Source organism: Emydura macquarii, unplaced genomic scaffold (genome assembly GCF_026122565.2).
Source record: "Emydura macquarii macquarii isolate MOO-44397 ecotype Brisbane River unplaced genomic scaffold, CSIRO-AGI_Emac_v2 contig_719, whole genome shotgun sequence".
In the NCBI taxonomy this organism is placed as follows: domain Eukaryota; kingdom Metazoa; phylum Chordata; order Testudines; family Chelidae; genus Emydura; species Emydura macquarii.
The window spans coordinates 11,971,080-11,986,831 of record NW_027130856.1 but is presented as its reverse complement, the minus strand read 5'-3'; the positions used below and the strand labels follow the sequence as shown (position 1 = coordinate 11,986,831).

General features: G+C 33.8%; 1 protein-coding gene across 4 annotated transcripts in view; it reads left to right on the top strand.

Annotated features, from left to right (window-relative positions):
- Nucleotides 1-15,752, top strand: part of UBE3C (ubiquitin protein ligase E3C) — a 132,510-nt gene that overhangs the window by 37,515 nt on the left and 79,243 nt on the right. For all 4 annotated transcript variants that reach the window (XM_067542708.1, XM_067542709.1, XM_067542710.1 and 1 more), the window contains 5 exons: nucleotides 6,084-6,170; nucleotides 8,301-8,458; nucleotides 8,858-9,090; nucleotides 13,712-13,816; nucleotides 15,168-15,255. In XM_067542708.1, coding sequence (XP_067398809.1) covers nucleotides 6,084-6,170; nucleotides 8,301-8,458; nucleotides 8,858-9,090; nucleotides 13,712-13,816; nucleotides 15,168-15,255 — 671 coding nt within the window. The remainder of the gene's footprint in view (nucleotides 1-6,083; nucleotides 6,171-8,300; nucleotides 8,459-8,857; nucleotides 9,091-13,711; nucleotides 13,817-15,167; nucleotides 15,256-15,752) is intronic.

Below are 15,752 nucleotides of genomic sequence, written 5' to 3'. Positions count from 1 at the left end.
AAAGAACAAGCTGAAAGTCACGTCTGCTATTGTACCAGCAATCAAGGGTCACAGAGAAGCGACGTGACACAGCAGAACTGAAAAACCTATAAAAGACTGGGTGAGATTTCAAGGCTTTGGGGGGAAAAACAGCGTTCTACATATCATCTAAAGAAGAGCGTCGGTGCGCGCCCGACAAGGACCCTGCTCTCCTCGTGCCCAGCTTCCCTGGCCAGGTAGCTGCCACGAGCCACGAACTCCAGCAACGAACCCTAGCTACGATCTCAAGCCACAATCAGGACTGGTAGCTATATATAACTATAGAACGCTTTCTGGTATGTTTGGGCGCGTGTGTGTGTGTATGTGTAGGTTTAAGTTAGTTATTATTTTAGTTTCTGTCAATAAATGCAGCATACTGCCTTTTCCCCTTGAAAAAGTCCCGAGTGCTTAATTTTGCACAACAGTTCCATTGGCTTCAATGTAATTATTCAGATGATTACAGTTACGCTATTCCATACAGATGTTTGCAGGATTGAAGCCTATATTTTTATATCTTTAGAAAATAAATTAAATTTCTCTGTGCTTTTTATAATTACAATTTTAAATGTTGCTTATAGGTCATAATCCAAAGACCATTAAAGTCAGAGGGAGTTTTTCCATTTGTGTTTAATGGTTTTGGATTAAGCCTGTGATATTACGTGTGTGTATTATAAAGAGATTTTATTTATTGTTTTGAAATATTACATTTTGTGTAATTTTTACAGGTAGTTCAGAACTTACAGGTCATTTGTTTCAACTTATTTACTATTGCTTTTTTATAGCCTGTTGAGAAGAATTCAGGTTCAGGAGTGCTGATAACTGTAGCTCTTAAGTATCAGTTACCGATTTAGTTCCCATCACAACTTTAAACAAATATTATATTATTATGAAATTGTATGGCAGATTTAATGTTGCTCTTCTTAAAGCTACTCCGAAGTTTGCCTTTTTTGAGTATAGTTTACTTAAAATACCAATTATTTTGAGTAAATTGTATTTACATTATAAATTATGATGCCTTTGTTGCAGGAACAGTGCAAAGCAGCAAGGGGTTTACACGCCTAAAAATCTTTCTACAAGGGTTAATTAACAGATCCATTGGTATATTTTCAGAAAAATCATTTTATATTCAAAGAGTGCTGTAATTTTTGGGAGGAAATGCTGTATTTTCAATATAATGAAGAGGCCAAATCCCAGCTTTAAGGGCAAAAATCAACTAACTCAACCTTAGATATAACTGATGCTCTCATAATTTAGCACTTAACAGTTAAATTTAGTGCAATGACTTCTGTTATATCTATTGTTAACATGTTAAATCAAATGATCTCTACTGCCATATCTATGTACATAATGACCATTTACAGCGAACCCTGCAGTTTCTCTCTGCAGGTATCTAATTATTCACAAAGGGCACATGATTTATATGTGTTTGTTAAAAACGTATTTTTGGGCACCCTTGGTTTTAAAAAAGTGTCAAATTCCTTCAGCGCAAAGAGATAAATTAAATGACCCATTAAGCTTTATTTAGCTGAGGCACCACTATTAGTTAAAGGCAAGATTTTCAGACTAGGTCATAAATAGAGCCCAGTTTCCCGCTGAGACCAGTTAAGTTAATGAAGAGAATACAATAGAATGAGACACGCTCATACAGTCTAGTAAAGGTCACTACTGCAGGAGCAGAGTATTTTGACACTTCCTTCGGAACTGCCAGGTGTTACAGGTAGAAAATAGCATATGTGACTACCATTAAATGAGCCATACAACTCCTCCGGCACAAAACTGCAAATGAAAGCTGCTTTGTGTTCCACCTTTTTTCTGAATATATAACACAACAAGATTGCATAATACTAGTAAGGTAAAAAAGTTTTAAAAGATTTAAATACAATAGTGCTAGCTCTTAGAAAAAACACAAGAACAAATACAAGAAACAAATCCAAAATGTACTTGTTAAAATGAGAAAGCACGCAGAAAGAAATACAAAGGCAGCCATAAGGAAATACCTACTAATTTCACTCTACATGTGAAAGCAGACTGCTAAACATTACACCACAATGTCAGTTTTCAACTCATCATCTGCCCATGTGAGAAGATTAGCAGTGTTTTGAAAGTCAAACAGTAGTAATGTATTGTCACTATGAAGCAGTTTTACTGAAATTAGCAACTGCCCTACACAAACCAGACAGAAGGATGCTAATCAGTAAGGCCCTGATCCTGAAAACATTACACAAGTGCTTAATTTTAAGTGTATGGTATAGCCTCATTGACTATCTGAAGTCAATGACACTACTTATATGCTTAAAAGTTAAGTGCCTAAATAAATGGCCTAAATAAGTTATTTAACAAAGTATTTCCATTAAAAAAACTCCTAGATCAATAGGTTAGGGGTGTGCACTATGACTCAATTATCTTGCCACGTCTTTTTATAATAATCAGTAAAGAAATGTATCAAGCTACAAATAAACTTTACATTCAATGGATGAAATCTTGGTCCCATAGAAGTCAATGGCATACATATGACTGACTTTGATGGAGCCAAGATTTCACCCTGTATCTCATCTTGACTATGACTATGTCGTCCCACATTTATGCTTCTTTCTTTAATTGGTCGTTTGCATCTGTCCAATTTAGATAGTAAATGTCTCAGAAGGACCTGTCAAAATATATAATTCTATAATGCATCCCACAGCACATCTATGTTGATGCATAATAAATGAAAATATTTACATGCTAATCACCGTAGATTAAGTTATATTGTATTTAAGTACATTTTACCAGCTTCAAATACTATGTAAAATAGAAAAAAATAAATTAAATTATGCCTAACTAGATGTGCTTCACAAAAGCAATTACCATAAAGGTAACAGAGAGTGGGTAAAGTATAAGTGACTTCTTAAACCCCATAAACTTCAGTTCTCTCCCTTATATGTATCTAATTAAGAATGAGAATGAATGCAGTAAGTCATATTTTACTTCTGAGTTCCTGCAATGTGAAGTTCAGTTCAGTTCTGATCATTCCCATCCTAAAAGGAGAGAGAGCAAAAATAAAAAGGGCCCTGAGTCAAGCAACTAAAATGATGAAGATGATTAGATAATGATGCAGTGGTAGACTTTTGCTTGAGAAGAGACTGAAAAGATTAGGATTGCTTAAAGAAGAGAGGTATAAAAAAGAATAAGGATATCAAGAGGGGGGGAAAGAATCAAGAAATTCCTCTTAACATCTTAATAACATAGAACAAAGGGAATGTTAAGTGATACTGACAAGCAAAAATGTAAAACTTATCACAAGAAAAAATTTTAACATATAACAATTAAATTGAACTCACAGTAACAAAGTATCAATGAGACCAAGAGTTTAGCAAGATTCAAAGAAAGAGTAGACATTTTTCTGGAAAATGAAAATATCCAGTTATGTTAGACTGAATACAAAAATAGTGATATATACCCTCATGGTTCAGGACGTAAGACAACTACTGACTATTTGAGATTAAGAAGAAACATCCCACACAGGCATAACTGTCCAGTACACAGTTTCTTGTCTGTTCCTCTGAGGCACTTGGTAATGGCCACAGTTGCACAGGATATCTGACTAGATTTAACCATGGGTCTGATCCAGTAAGACAATCCTTACATTTCTAGAATACTATTCATCCAATGCATCCCTCCTATTGCACTAAAGATCCACAGAAAGCAAAGGAACTAAGTTTCCAGTGAGTTATATAGTATGTATATATTGTAAAATAAGATATTTCTATCCATTTTAAAGGAAATGGATCCTACATTTTTAAAAAGCTTTTTTTTTTTAAACCCACAATCCACAGACATTCATTCTTTCCCTACTACTCACCTGAGTTAACATTATGCTAAATTTTTATTCTACCAATTTTTCAGTTTTAAATGGGGTATTTAATTATTTTCATTTATTGTTTCACTTTGCAATGCCCTACAGTACTCATTTTGTCTTAATTGACATGATTTACTTTTACACTGGAGTGTTATATTGTACAGGATATAAGATTTTCATGCTGATCTCAGACCAATTTTACCAGTGAGACTTCAAATTTAATGGGAATTTTTTCTCCAGAATTTCTAATACATTGTAAATTAAAGGTTATTTTACATAAATTATTCTTGCTTACCTACAATGTTCCCATTTTAATGTGGCTTCTGCAACAAAGGCATCATAATTTATAATGTAAATACAATTTACTCAAAATAATTGGTATTTTAAGTAAACTATACTCAAAAAAGGCAAACTTCGGAGTAGCTTTAAGAAGAGCAACATTAAATCTGCCATACAATTTCATAATAATATAATATTTGTTTAAAGTTGTGATGGGAACTAAATCGGTAACTGATACTTAAGAGCTACAGTTATCAGCACTCCTGAACCTGAATTCTTCTCAACAGGCTATAAAAAAGCAATAGTAAATAAGTTGAAACAAATGACCTGTAAGTTCTGAACTACCTGTAAAAATTACACAAAATGTAATATTTCAAAACAATAAATAAAATCTCTTTATAATACACACACGTAATATCAGAGGCTTAATCCAAAACCATTAAACACAAATGGAAAAACTCCCTCTGACTTTAATGGTCTTTGGATTATGACCTATAAGCAACATTTAAAATTGTAATTATAAAAAGCACAGAGAAATTTAATTTATTTTCTAAAGATATAAAAATATAGGCTTCAATCCTGCAAACATCTGTATGGAATAGCGTAACTTTAATCATCTGAATAATTACATTGAAGCCAATGGAACTACTCATGCTTAAAGTTAAACACATGTTACTATTTACAGGACTGACGGTTTTAAAACATAATAGAAAGCTTTTTTTGAAAATGTTTGAGAAAATGTTTGAGAAAAATATCAATGACAGTTTTTACTGTTTGGCTTGCTTGATGCTCTTGTGAAATATAGCAGAATTGTGCTAGTACATGAAAAACCTAAGGTGCAACAGGCTAAAAATTTACACCAACCTATTTTCATTGTTGAAGACTATGTAAAAATGAACTAACATTATAAATAAGAAAATAATTTAGGGCCTGATCCCAGACCTACTGAAGACAAAGAGAGCTTTATCATCAACTTCAATGGGTTCAGCATCAGAACATCTGATTTTCAACTTCTATCAAGTTTTAATAATGAAAAATATTATAAACAGATAAGTTAGTTTTTCACAGCTAGTTCATTTTTTTTAGCTAATAATATTCCTTTAAAAAATTACTTAGCATTCTAATGAATAGTCTGCAAAAATAGAAAAATTAATGTTTCTAATATTTAAATTTGTAGAGGATAAACACATCTTTTCAGAAACTATTCCAAAATAAATTACCATATGGAACAGTTATGTTGCTTTAACTGATTTAACATAGGTTTGTTGAACCATCTTACATAACTTGTGAAATATATATTAATGCATAACACCTAACCCATTACCACAAATAATTACAAACTTTTAAGTATTGCTCCTCAGAGGAAACAGATGCCTTACTTATACAATTAAATACAAGTATTTTAGATTTTTTTAAACTAATAATTATTTTTGTGGATATTATCTATTCATAAGACATTTCAATCTATTTTCAGCTACAATTTTGTATTTTAAAACAATTAAGATAAATTTTAAGTTACACAGAATGACCTATCAGTTTCCCACATCAGGATTATAATGTTACTCACAAAATAACTCAAGAGGTTTGAGGAATGTAATGTTTGTTGAATGTGTGCCTAATTCTTTTGTACAAATTTGGATCTCACTATTGCAATTTGATGCAAGTTTTAATGCAGTGCTCTGCAGCTGCAGGGATCTGCTTGTGCACTTCTCATTGCAGAATTATTGGATTTTATTGGATTTATTCTTACTTCCTTTCTTTAATGATTCAAAATCTTTTTACTATACATATATTTTTAAACTGGTTTTAAACTGGTTAAAACTATCCTAATTTGTTTTTGTACATCAGTTTGGGGAATGCTTGAATTGAAAGGCATGATAGAATTATTGTGGTTTTCTTGTGACAGCCTTCATTTGCTTCAGTAATATATTCACTTTTTCTCTTTTAGGCTTCTTTACAGTTTAGCATTTAATGCCAGGTTCCTGAGGCATCTTTGGTATCTAATCTCATCAATGACTACACGAATGATTACAGGGTATGTATTATATAATTTCTAAAATTGAGCTTGAATCATAATAGAGCATATTTTATGAAAAGGGAAAGAGAATGAGTGGAACATTGGACAAATATGATGGTAGGAGTAATTTTCTCTGTTCACACATTCTCACCTCCTAATCAATGGTTGTGAATAGGCTTCAACTACTTCCCCATTGTTGTTCCTTAAACTTGGATGTATATATATACCTGCCGTTTGATTTCTGTTTCTTGCATCTGACGAAGTGACTTACAGCCCACGAAAGCTTATGCCTGCAGAAATTAAGTCTGTTAGTCTTTAAAGTGCTACAGGACTCTCGTTTTTAAAAGTAAAGTGATGATCATATCCTGGTCTAATAAAATTTGGCCTTTGATCTCAGAGTTTATTTGCTAAGAACACCTTTGTCTTTGGGCTCTGAGTTTATTCAGTCTAAGGTGCAGTGATTGTTTTGTAGATAGGAAGCATCCTCAAGTTATTTAAATAGCATGTAGAGGTGCCAAATGGCACTTTCTCGTAGACCTAAACATGCATCCATGAATATTTGATAGCTACATGGTTATACTCAGTGTTGCAACTTCTTTCTTAAAAATTAAATATGAAAATATCTTTTCTAAGCATTTAATTGTTTTATTTCAGTTTGTGTCTGTTTCAGTTGCAGTGTAGTACTTAGATTCTAAATAGTTCATTATTATGTGATCCCAGTCCTTTCTCTAGTGTCATCCTGCATATTGATATATCTTCTGTGCCTATTCTTGAGATGCATTTAATTATCATAAAACATAATGGAACTCTTCATATAGAGTCATAGTAGTTAGGGGTGAAAAAGACCTTTTAGGCTGTCAGATTTATCTTGTGGATGGAGGATGGTTTTGAGGCTGAGGCCCTAGCTGGAACTTAAAAGATCTGTGTTCCGTTCCCAACTCTGACAGTCTTTTTGTGTGGTAGCATGTAAGTTGCATAATTTTTTGCCTCCGTTCTCCAGTTCTAAACTGGAAATAAGATACTGTTTTAAAATAGAGGTAACACAGGGGTGTTGTAATGGTATTTGTGAGGCACTCGGATACAAAACGATGTGTATCTATAAATAATCATTCCATCTTGCTAAAGCAGGACATAGGTCCCAACAGAGGGTATATCAGATGTGAAAAAACTAAGACTATGCTTTATTATCTTGTGGTGTACCCCATCCAGTGCACTAAATGGGTGAAACAAGACAATCACTATGCTCTCGAATGAACTTACAGAAAAATGATAAAAACCCCAAAACCATCATATTACTTGCGTGCAAACACTTTTCACAAAACGATTGCTCAATATCTGACCTCTCAATCCTCGTCCTCAAAGGAAGCCTGCACAACACCTTCAAAAGATGAGCCTGGGAGCTTAAATTCATAAATTTGGTAGACAATGAAAATCATAGACTCAATAAAGACACTGGATTTATGGCTCATTACAACAGTCTATAACCCACTCTCTCTCTTTTGTCCTAGAACTGCAGAGTGTCAGCTGCCCACTTCCTCTTAAATAGTCTCTTACGTGTTAACTCCTTATGCGAAACAATCTGTTCTGCCTTGTATGGTGTCCAGGTCTACACTACAAACTTATATTGGTATAACTACATCTCTCAGGGGTGTGAAAAATCCACATTCCTGAATGATGCAGTTATACCGACCTAACTCCCGGTGTAGACAGTGCTAGGTCGACAGGAGGGCTTTTCCCATCGACATAACTATCATTTCTTGCTGAGGTGGATTAAAGACGCTGATGGGAGAAACTATCCCATCAGCATATTAGTGTCTTTACTGAAGGCGCTACAGCTGTTGTGCTGCTGCAACATTTTAAGTGTAGACCTGTGCTTAGCTGTGACACTGATTACCTTTCCCATAATACCTGAAGAAAAACACTGTGTAAGCTCAATAGCTTGTCTCTTTCACCAACAGAAGTTGGTCCAATAAAAGATATTATTTCACTCTCCTTGCTCTCGAATATCCTGGGACCAATACAGCTAGAACAATGCAAACTTTACCATGCTAGTCAATAATATTTTGACTAAGTTGCCAAAGCTTAAAGCCTTTTTTTAAAAGGAAACATTTAATTTATGACTTTGTATTTTGACTTTTATATTTTAAGGTCTATGGTCCCACTGCTTCAAGTGATATCAAGGGGATCTCCAATGTCTTTAGAAGACTCCAGTCGGATCATCCCACTCTTCTATCTTTTTAGTTCTTTGTTTAGTCATTCACTTATTTCTATACATGATAATGAATTCTTTGGTGACCCCATAGAAGGTAAGAGCTTCAAGCATTCTCTATAGGATCTAATCTGACAGACATTATTCTCTTGAAATTCCTGTTGATTTCAGTAGGAGTTTTGCATGAGTAAGGTCCGTGAGGATTGGGCCTGTGAGCTGTATATATAGTATATTAAGTATGTAGTACGAAAATTAAGTGAACATGTTAATATCCATTTTATTGTAATTTTAAGCCAGTACTACTGTAACAATAAAATAAGTTTCCTTAGTTCTTGCCAACTTCATATGTTTTGTGGGTTTTGTTTCCTTTCTGTGTCTCCTTTCTCTATTGTGTGACTACTGTTTTTGCACAACAGAGTAAAAGAATAATTGTGTAAATATAGAAAAAAATTATTAGAAATGTTATTTTAAAAATGTAACCTTGTACTTTATGTAGTTGTAGGTCAAAGACAATCATCAATGATGCCTTTTACACTAGAAGAGCTGGTAATATTATCACGCTGCCTTCGAGATGCATGTTTAGGAATCATCAAGTTGGCTTACCCAGAAACAAAGCCAGAAGTTCGTGAGGAATATATTGCAGCATTTAGAAGTGTTGGAGTTACAACAAATACAGAAATGCAGCAATGTATACAAACAGAACAAAAACGATGGATTCAACTGTTTAAGGTACAGGGTGTCAATTTTCCATTATAGATTAAACAAGAAACATATTCAGACCTGTTTTTACTGACGTTTACCATAAGAGTATTTGGCTGCAATTTGTTTCACCATTATATTTTTATCTCAGAGGTTACCTTAGGAAATGTGGAGTTTGGAAATAACGTTTGCTTTAATGTGAATTCTGCATTTAAGAGTACTCAGAATAATACTGTCATTTTTGGTGACAGAAAATTAAATGGTTGTAGCCTTTTTCTGTGACATGTCTTGAGTTTGCAGGAGTTGGTATAGAATATGGGTATTAACTGAGGCCCAGTTCAGCAAGACGTGACTAATTTTAAGCGTTTGAGAAGATCCGCTAACATCAGTGGATCTGCTCACATGCTTAGTGTTAAGCATTAAGCACCTTGCTGACCTGGGGACTAGTGAGCTTGTTTCCACTGCTGTTACACCATTTTTATAACTACATTGAGACCAGTAGTGGAAAATGGCTGTGACTCAGCCTAGCAAAAGAAGACATAGGGTACATCTACACTGCAGTAAAAAGCCTGCAGCACTGAGTCTCAGAGCCCAGGTCAATTGACTTGGGTTCATGCAGTGGAACTAAAAATTGCAGTGTAGATGTTCAGGCTTGACTGGATCCTCCTGACGGGCTCCAGCCTGAGCCTGAATGTCTACACTACAGTTTTTAGCCCCACAGCTGCAATTCCCACAAGCCCAAGACAGTTGACCCAGGCCAGCTGCAGCTGTGCCGCAGGTCTTTTATTGCAGTGTAGACATACCCAAAATGTATGTTGTTCTTAAATAACTACCGATGTGTTCCTACACAGTTTTACCCATGGAAACTGAAGGTATGAGTTAAAGGACACTGAGAATGATGGAAGGAAAAAAACTAAGAATATATCTATTGCAAAAGGGGGAGGGAAAAAAAAGTGCTTGACTTGCCGTGAGATTTCTGCAGCAAACACATCTAGTCAGCTAAAATTGCTCATTAAAGGAGTGGGAGCAGAAGAAATGCATTTTCCAAATTGAATGCTAGATTTACAGTCCGTTTAATACTGGTGACCTCTCGCACACTAATGTTCAGTTCGAGTCATCAGCTGTCCCCTTCAGGTCTTTTATCACTGCTTTTGTCAAGCTATCTATTTAATTGAAAGAAGTTAATTGAATGAAAATGATCAACTAAGCTTGTATTAATATTGCTAATGGAACTTTCTTCTTGGCCATGTTTGGAGAAAGATGTCATGCTAGACTTTAGGAAAGGCCCATTAATGCTTGCACTTAACCTGATGGGCTAATTAAGGAATGCTTATTCATTCTACAAGTCTACGATAGCGTCTATCCAGCCCATTCTGCCTGATTTTACAACACATTTCACTTATGAGCATGAGCATTATGAGCATTAGTAGCAGTGAGAGTAACTGATAATGTTTTGATTGCATTGAATACAATCCTAATGCATCACTGAATTTATAATTTGTGCAGATTGATCTAATATATGTTTGCACAATTTAATTTAATTACTTGTCTTTAAATTACCAAATAAACTTTCAATTTAAAGGTCACAAATTGAGATGCCAGTATTTCTATTTTTCTGGGAATGACAGAATGTTGGGCATTTTGATGTATGTGGCTTATATCATGTCTTTTTTCTATTTGTGCTTTTTAGTTTATCACATTTAATCATTCTCCTTTGCTAGCCTCTTGTAGTCTTAACATTTTGTTTTTCTTCAAGCAACTATTGAATTCGTATCTTCTCACACAAGATGATAGCTGTGTATAGAGTACAAAAAAAAATTACTCTTCTAGGCAGCTACTAGACTCTCGAAAAATTATCTGAACTTACTTAGTTTTCAGTTTACTTGTACTGTTCTCAGCAGTTTGTTTTGTCCATTAAGTGAATTATAAATGTAAATCTTGAAGATATCTTAAAGTCTCTAGTTCTGACCAGAAATGTGATTGTTTACTTTTCAAACATATGACTAATTATTGATAAAATGTAACAGTCATGGTTGATATTCACCTTGTTTTGGGAAGAAGATTTCAATGCATGGCCGGGTCTTTTCCAAAGGAGACCTTCCAGACTTGGCACTTGCTTTACACTGATTTATATTAAAGAAAAGTGAGCAGTGTCTTTCTTTAATTAAAAAAAAAAAAGAAGCAAAATACTTTGAAGTTAGAAATTGGAATAGTCTATTATTCGATAAACTATCATGCTAGATGAATGTATTTTTGGGAAAAGATTTATTTGCTTTTCTTTTAATTTTTCTGTGTTATATGAAATATGGGAATGGTTAGTGGTTCCTAATCTATAGCTACATAATGCTAAGAAAACAGGGTATAGTCTTCTCTATGAGCTACGTTCTGGATTTTTGTTACTTGTTTTGCATGTGTTCCACACACCACCTCCATTAATGTTGATGGAAAGCCCATGTATGCAATACATAATACTGACACAAACGTAAGTCCTGATCCTGCAAATGCAGATTTGCTTAACAATAGGCATGTGAGTAGTTTAGTTGAAATGAATGGAATGACTCACATTAGTAAAGTTAAAAATTTGCGTAATGGTTTACAGTAGCGGGGCCTTAGACGTGACAAGATCTGACACGTGGTATCATGTCACCTATTTTTCTTTCGGTAGAATACCTCTCTTTTTATGATATGAGTATTGAAATAGAAATATCTGTCTTTGACAAAATATGATTTCATGCACTTAGAACTCTAAACTGTTCTATGGAATCAGTAACAGGAGTTTTTCAAACAGTTAAGTGGTTGATTATATGGTACTAATTTCTGAGATGACCATTCTAAAACAGTAGTAAAAAACTACTTTTCCTGAAGTTTAACTTACACTGAAACTTGTCTCTAGTATGTTGTTAAAAAGAGACTCCCATTTTTAAGTAGTTTTTTAAAATATAAACAATTTAAAGGCATTTTTTTTGCTTATTGTGCTTTTCATTTCTAGGAATCCAATAATTTTGTTGGGAGTAACTCCAGTTCCAGCTAATTTAATGCATCCTTTTTTAAACTGTTTTATTAACACATTTTTTTACTTCATATGGCAGATTTGTTTCTAGAGTTTGTAACTGAAGGGCTAATGGAATCTCAGAGCTTTAATGACTCATCCAGCCTGCATTGAATTTTACAAGGGCAAGGTGATGAAAGAATTCCTATGTAATCAAACAGTTCTCCTAATAGAATTTTCTTTCACTCTTATTCCAACCTTTGGGACCTTCTTTTATAAACTGGATCTTAAAAGGTCCTTTGTTTAATATCTAGAGACAAAGCCCTTTGGAAAGTCCATTAAGCAATTTGTTGCTTTTGACACCTGCCCATTAATACTGTGTTTCAGCAAAAAATACCTTGAAAGGACTGTCTGCATTTCTAGTCATTTTTCAAGTCCTATCATTTTAATTGACAAAATGGATTCCTACTTATCATAGCTTTAGTAACTTGTTTTAGGCTAGTTCTCCTGTAAAAGTATAAAGTTTCCTTCCACTTATTTATTACATATATTTGGGTAGGTTTACTAAATCACTTCTAGTTTACAAATATTTTTACCCAACATGGAAGTGGAAGAAGTGTAACCAGATGTGATATTTGTGGGTGCAGTGGGATATTGTGACGGTACTATTTGACTTGATATTTTTGGTTGGTTATTTTCTGATTTTCTGGTTTTGGGGAGCTGCTACTGTGTCCTTTTGTATTTTTAAAATTATGTCAGAGGTGCCTAGTGATCAGAATAAATGCTTTCCCCAGCTTCCCATTTTGTAATATTAAATGTCTGATTTTTGTGGTTATCTGTCTTCTCATCCTCTTGGACCATCTGATATTGAAATGGCCCTACCTTTTTTATTTTAAATGCCTTAATTTTGTCAAATATGTATAAATATATGAATATATAAAATATTTTGCAGAGAAGATTGGAGTTATACAATTTCAAGACTCAGTATAATTTATTTTATTTTATTACATTAGATCAGTATCTGGTGTCCACGAAAAATGTGTGGTGTTTGGTGGGGGGTGGGAGAGGAGTAGGGAGAGAGAAGAGGGGGAATGTGTTTGAAAAAACAATTTTTCTAATCTAAAATTGGAGTTGGCAGGCTGAGATGTATACAAGGTCTTAGAATAAGGGACTGAGGCAATATGCTGATTAATGTAAAAATGTTTCAAAATCTTACTTCTGAATTGTGTATATATTTGAAGAGCTCAGATACTTTGATAAACACTGTATAAATACTTAGAATTAGCATTTATATTTTCTAAATGATCTTACAGAAGGAAATGATTTAGTGCTGATTGATTACTTATTGGCTTTCCTGAATTAGCATATAACTTTTTTATGTGTTAGAGATATTCCCATGATCTGCAGAAGGAGAAGCACTTTTCATTAAACTAATTCTGGTGGTGGTTTATGGCCAGATCTCAATTACTTAATCACATCTCCTCTAAAGTATTTAGCAATGAGAAGAGTATAGTGGTGTTCTTAGGGAAAAAACAACAAAACTTAACCTGACACACTGTTACAGGATTTCTTTAGAAATTTGCTTTGAAGAATTGCCTTTCCTTTGCATGGTTTCATTTAGCGAACCAGTTTATATTGAATAATACTGTTTCTGTCATCTAGGTCATCACTAATTTAGTGAAAATGTTGAAATCTAGAGACACAAGGAGAAATTTCTGTCCACCAAATCACTGGCTATCAGAACAAGAAAACATTAAAGCAGATAAGGTAACAATAGTATTTCTTCACACAATATTTTAGATGTTTACCTTGAGTTTCCCCATCTAGTCTGTATTTTATCAAATATATTTAAACTCTCAAATACAGGGAATCAGGTTTTCTTGGAGAAAAGAAAAGGACCTGCAGGGTGCACACAGCTTAGTGCAAGACTAAATTATAGGAAGTTTTAATACATAGTCAGGTATTTGTTATGAGATATGAGAATTACTTTTGGAGTGTGGCACTGATGTTGCAGAGGATTTAACTTAATTTAAAATCTAGAATTATGGTGCTGTTCTCTGAAACCTCTAGTTAGTCTTGCAACTAATCAGAAGACTTTACATGTAGTCATATTACCAATTTGTAAAGTGGAATCTACTTACAATGATCCTGGATGTAATAAAATTCTATTTATAGTGAAAGTCCCAAATTGTCTTGGTACATTACATTGGGCAAATTATAATTTTGGTTATAATGAGCCTCTTTTCGCTATGAGGAAAATACGTTCTGGAAAGAATTATTTCACTGAAAGAGGATTTCTCTGAATTGTAGTGGAAGCAATCAAGCTTCGCTTTTGAAATAAATATGTTCATCCTTGATCTCACCCCAGAAGAGACTTTATTTCCTTTAATGTTTGAGCCAAATCACGGCAGTTTCTGAAAAATTTGCGTGTTAGAGACGGAATACTAAATACCTGTCAGAAAATCTGCACAAGCATAACTTGAACATTTCAAGGCTGGGATCTAAGAAACAAGCCAAATTTGAAGTAAACTGGTCCAGCAGTTTTAAAGGTATAAAAGTATTAGCAGCTGGTAATGTTGCTCGTACACAGTAAAAATGTCCTGTTTATTTTATATGATGTACACACTTGAGACTTGCCAGAGTTTGAGACAATCTAAATTTCTGGAATGGTTCAGTTCTTCATGCTTGGCTTTTTTTTTAGATCTGATGCTTGGATATCTCAGTGAAATATAGAGATGTTGAAAGGAAAGAGATTCCATTTGACAAATAAACTGCCTGAAGAATGTGTATTAAATACTGTAACTTACTTATGTAATGTACAGTAATTGGTAGTGTGGTGCTGTATATTGTATTTCACCAGTATTTTAAAACCATATTTTAAGTCATAACCATGAGAAGGCAAAGTTAAGGCTTACCTTTCACCTTATCACTTCCTGATTTTTGAGTTCTTGATTTCTCTACCTTAACATTGCACTCACTCTAGTTGTAGTTGAATATTTTAATAACTATTTAGATTTTCCAACATAACTGCTTGGACTCAGCAACATATTATTTAAGCATGTATTTAGTTGCATCTTTAATAGGAAATGTTTAACTATAAGGTTTATTAACTTATTAGGTTACACAGCTTTATGTGCCATCAGCCAGACATGTTTGGAGAGTCAGAAGAATGGGAAGAATAGGACCACTGCAGTCTACTTTGGATGGTAAGATACTGTCCACATCACTTTTACCTTAGGAACTAGAGCTTATCTCAGTTTGTCTCATAGATGATGGTTCTACGAAGAAATATAGGGTTTTAAAATTCAGTTGGGTAGCTCATGCTAACCATAATGATTCCTAATAGCAATGTAGTCTTTATGTTATAATTTGTCATTTAAAATGTGACTGATTGTGATATAGAATTAGACTAGTCTCAATATTTTAAAAATATATATAATAATTGTAACATTTCTTCCTGATTGGAAGAAGCTTGCTCCTACGCCTTCTGCTGCCATTCCTACTTTTACCAGTGACATTAGGGTGAAGAAATGAGTGTGTGTGTGTGTGTGTGTGTGTGTGTACATAATATATATAAAATACATATAAAATCAGGCTATTGTACAATACATTAAAACATCACATTGTACCCATATTTTGTTATATAATGGAAGATTCATGTTAAAAAGCTACCCATTCATATAAAATTATAACAAGTGAGCTT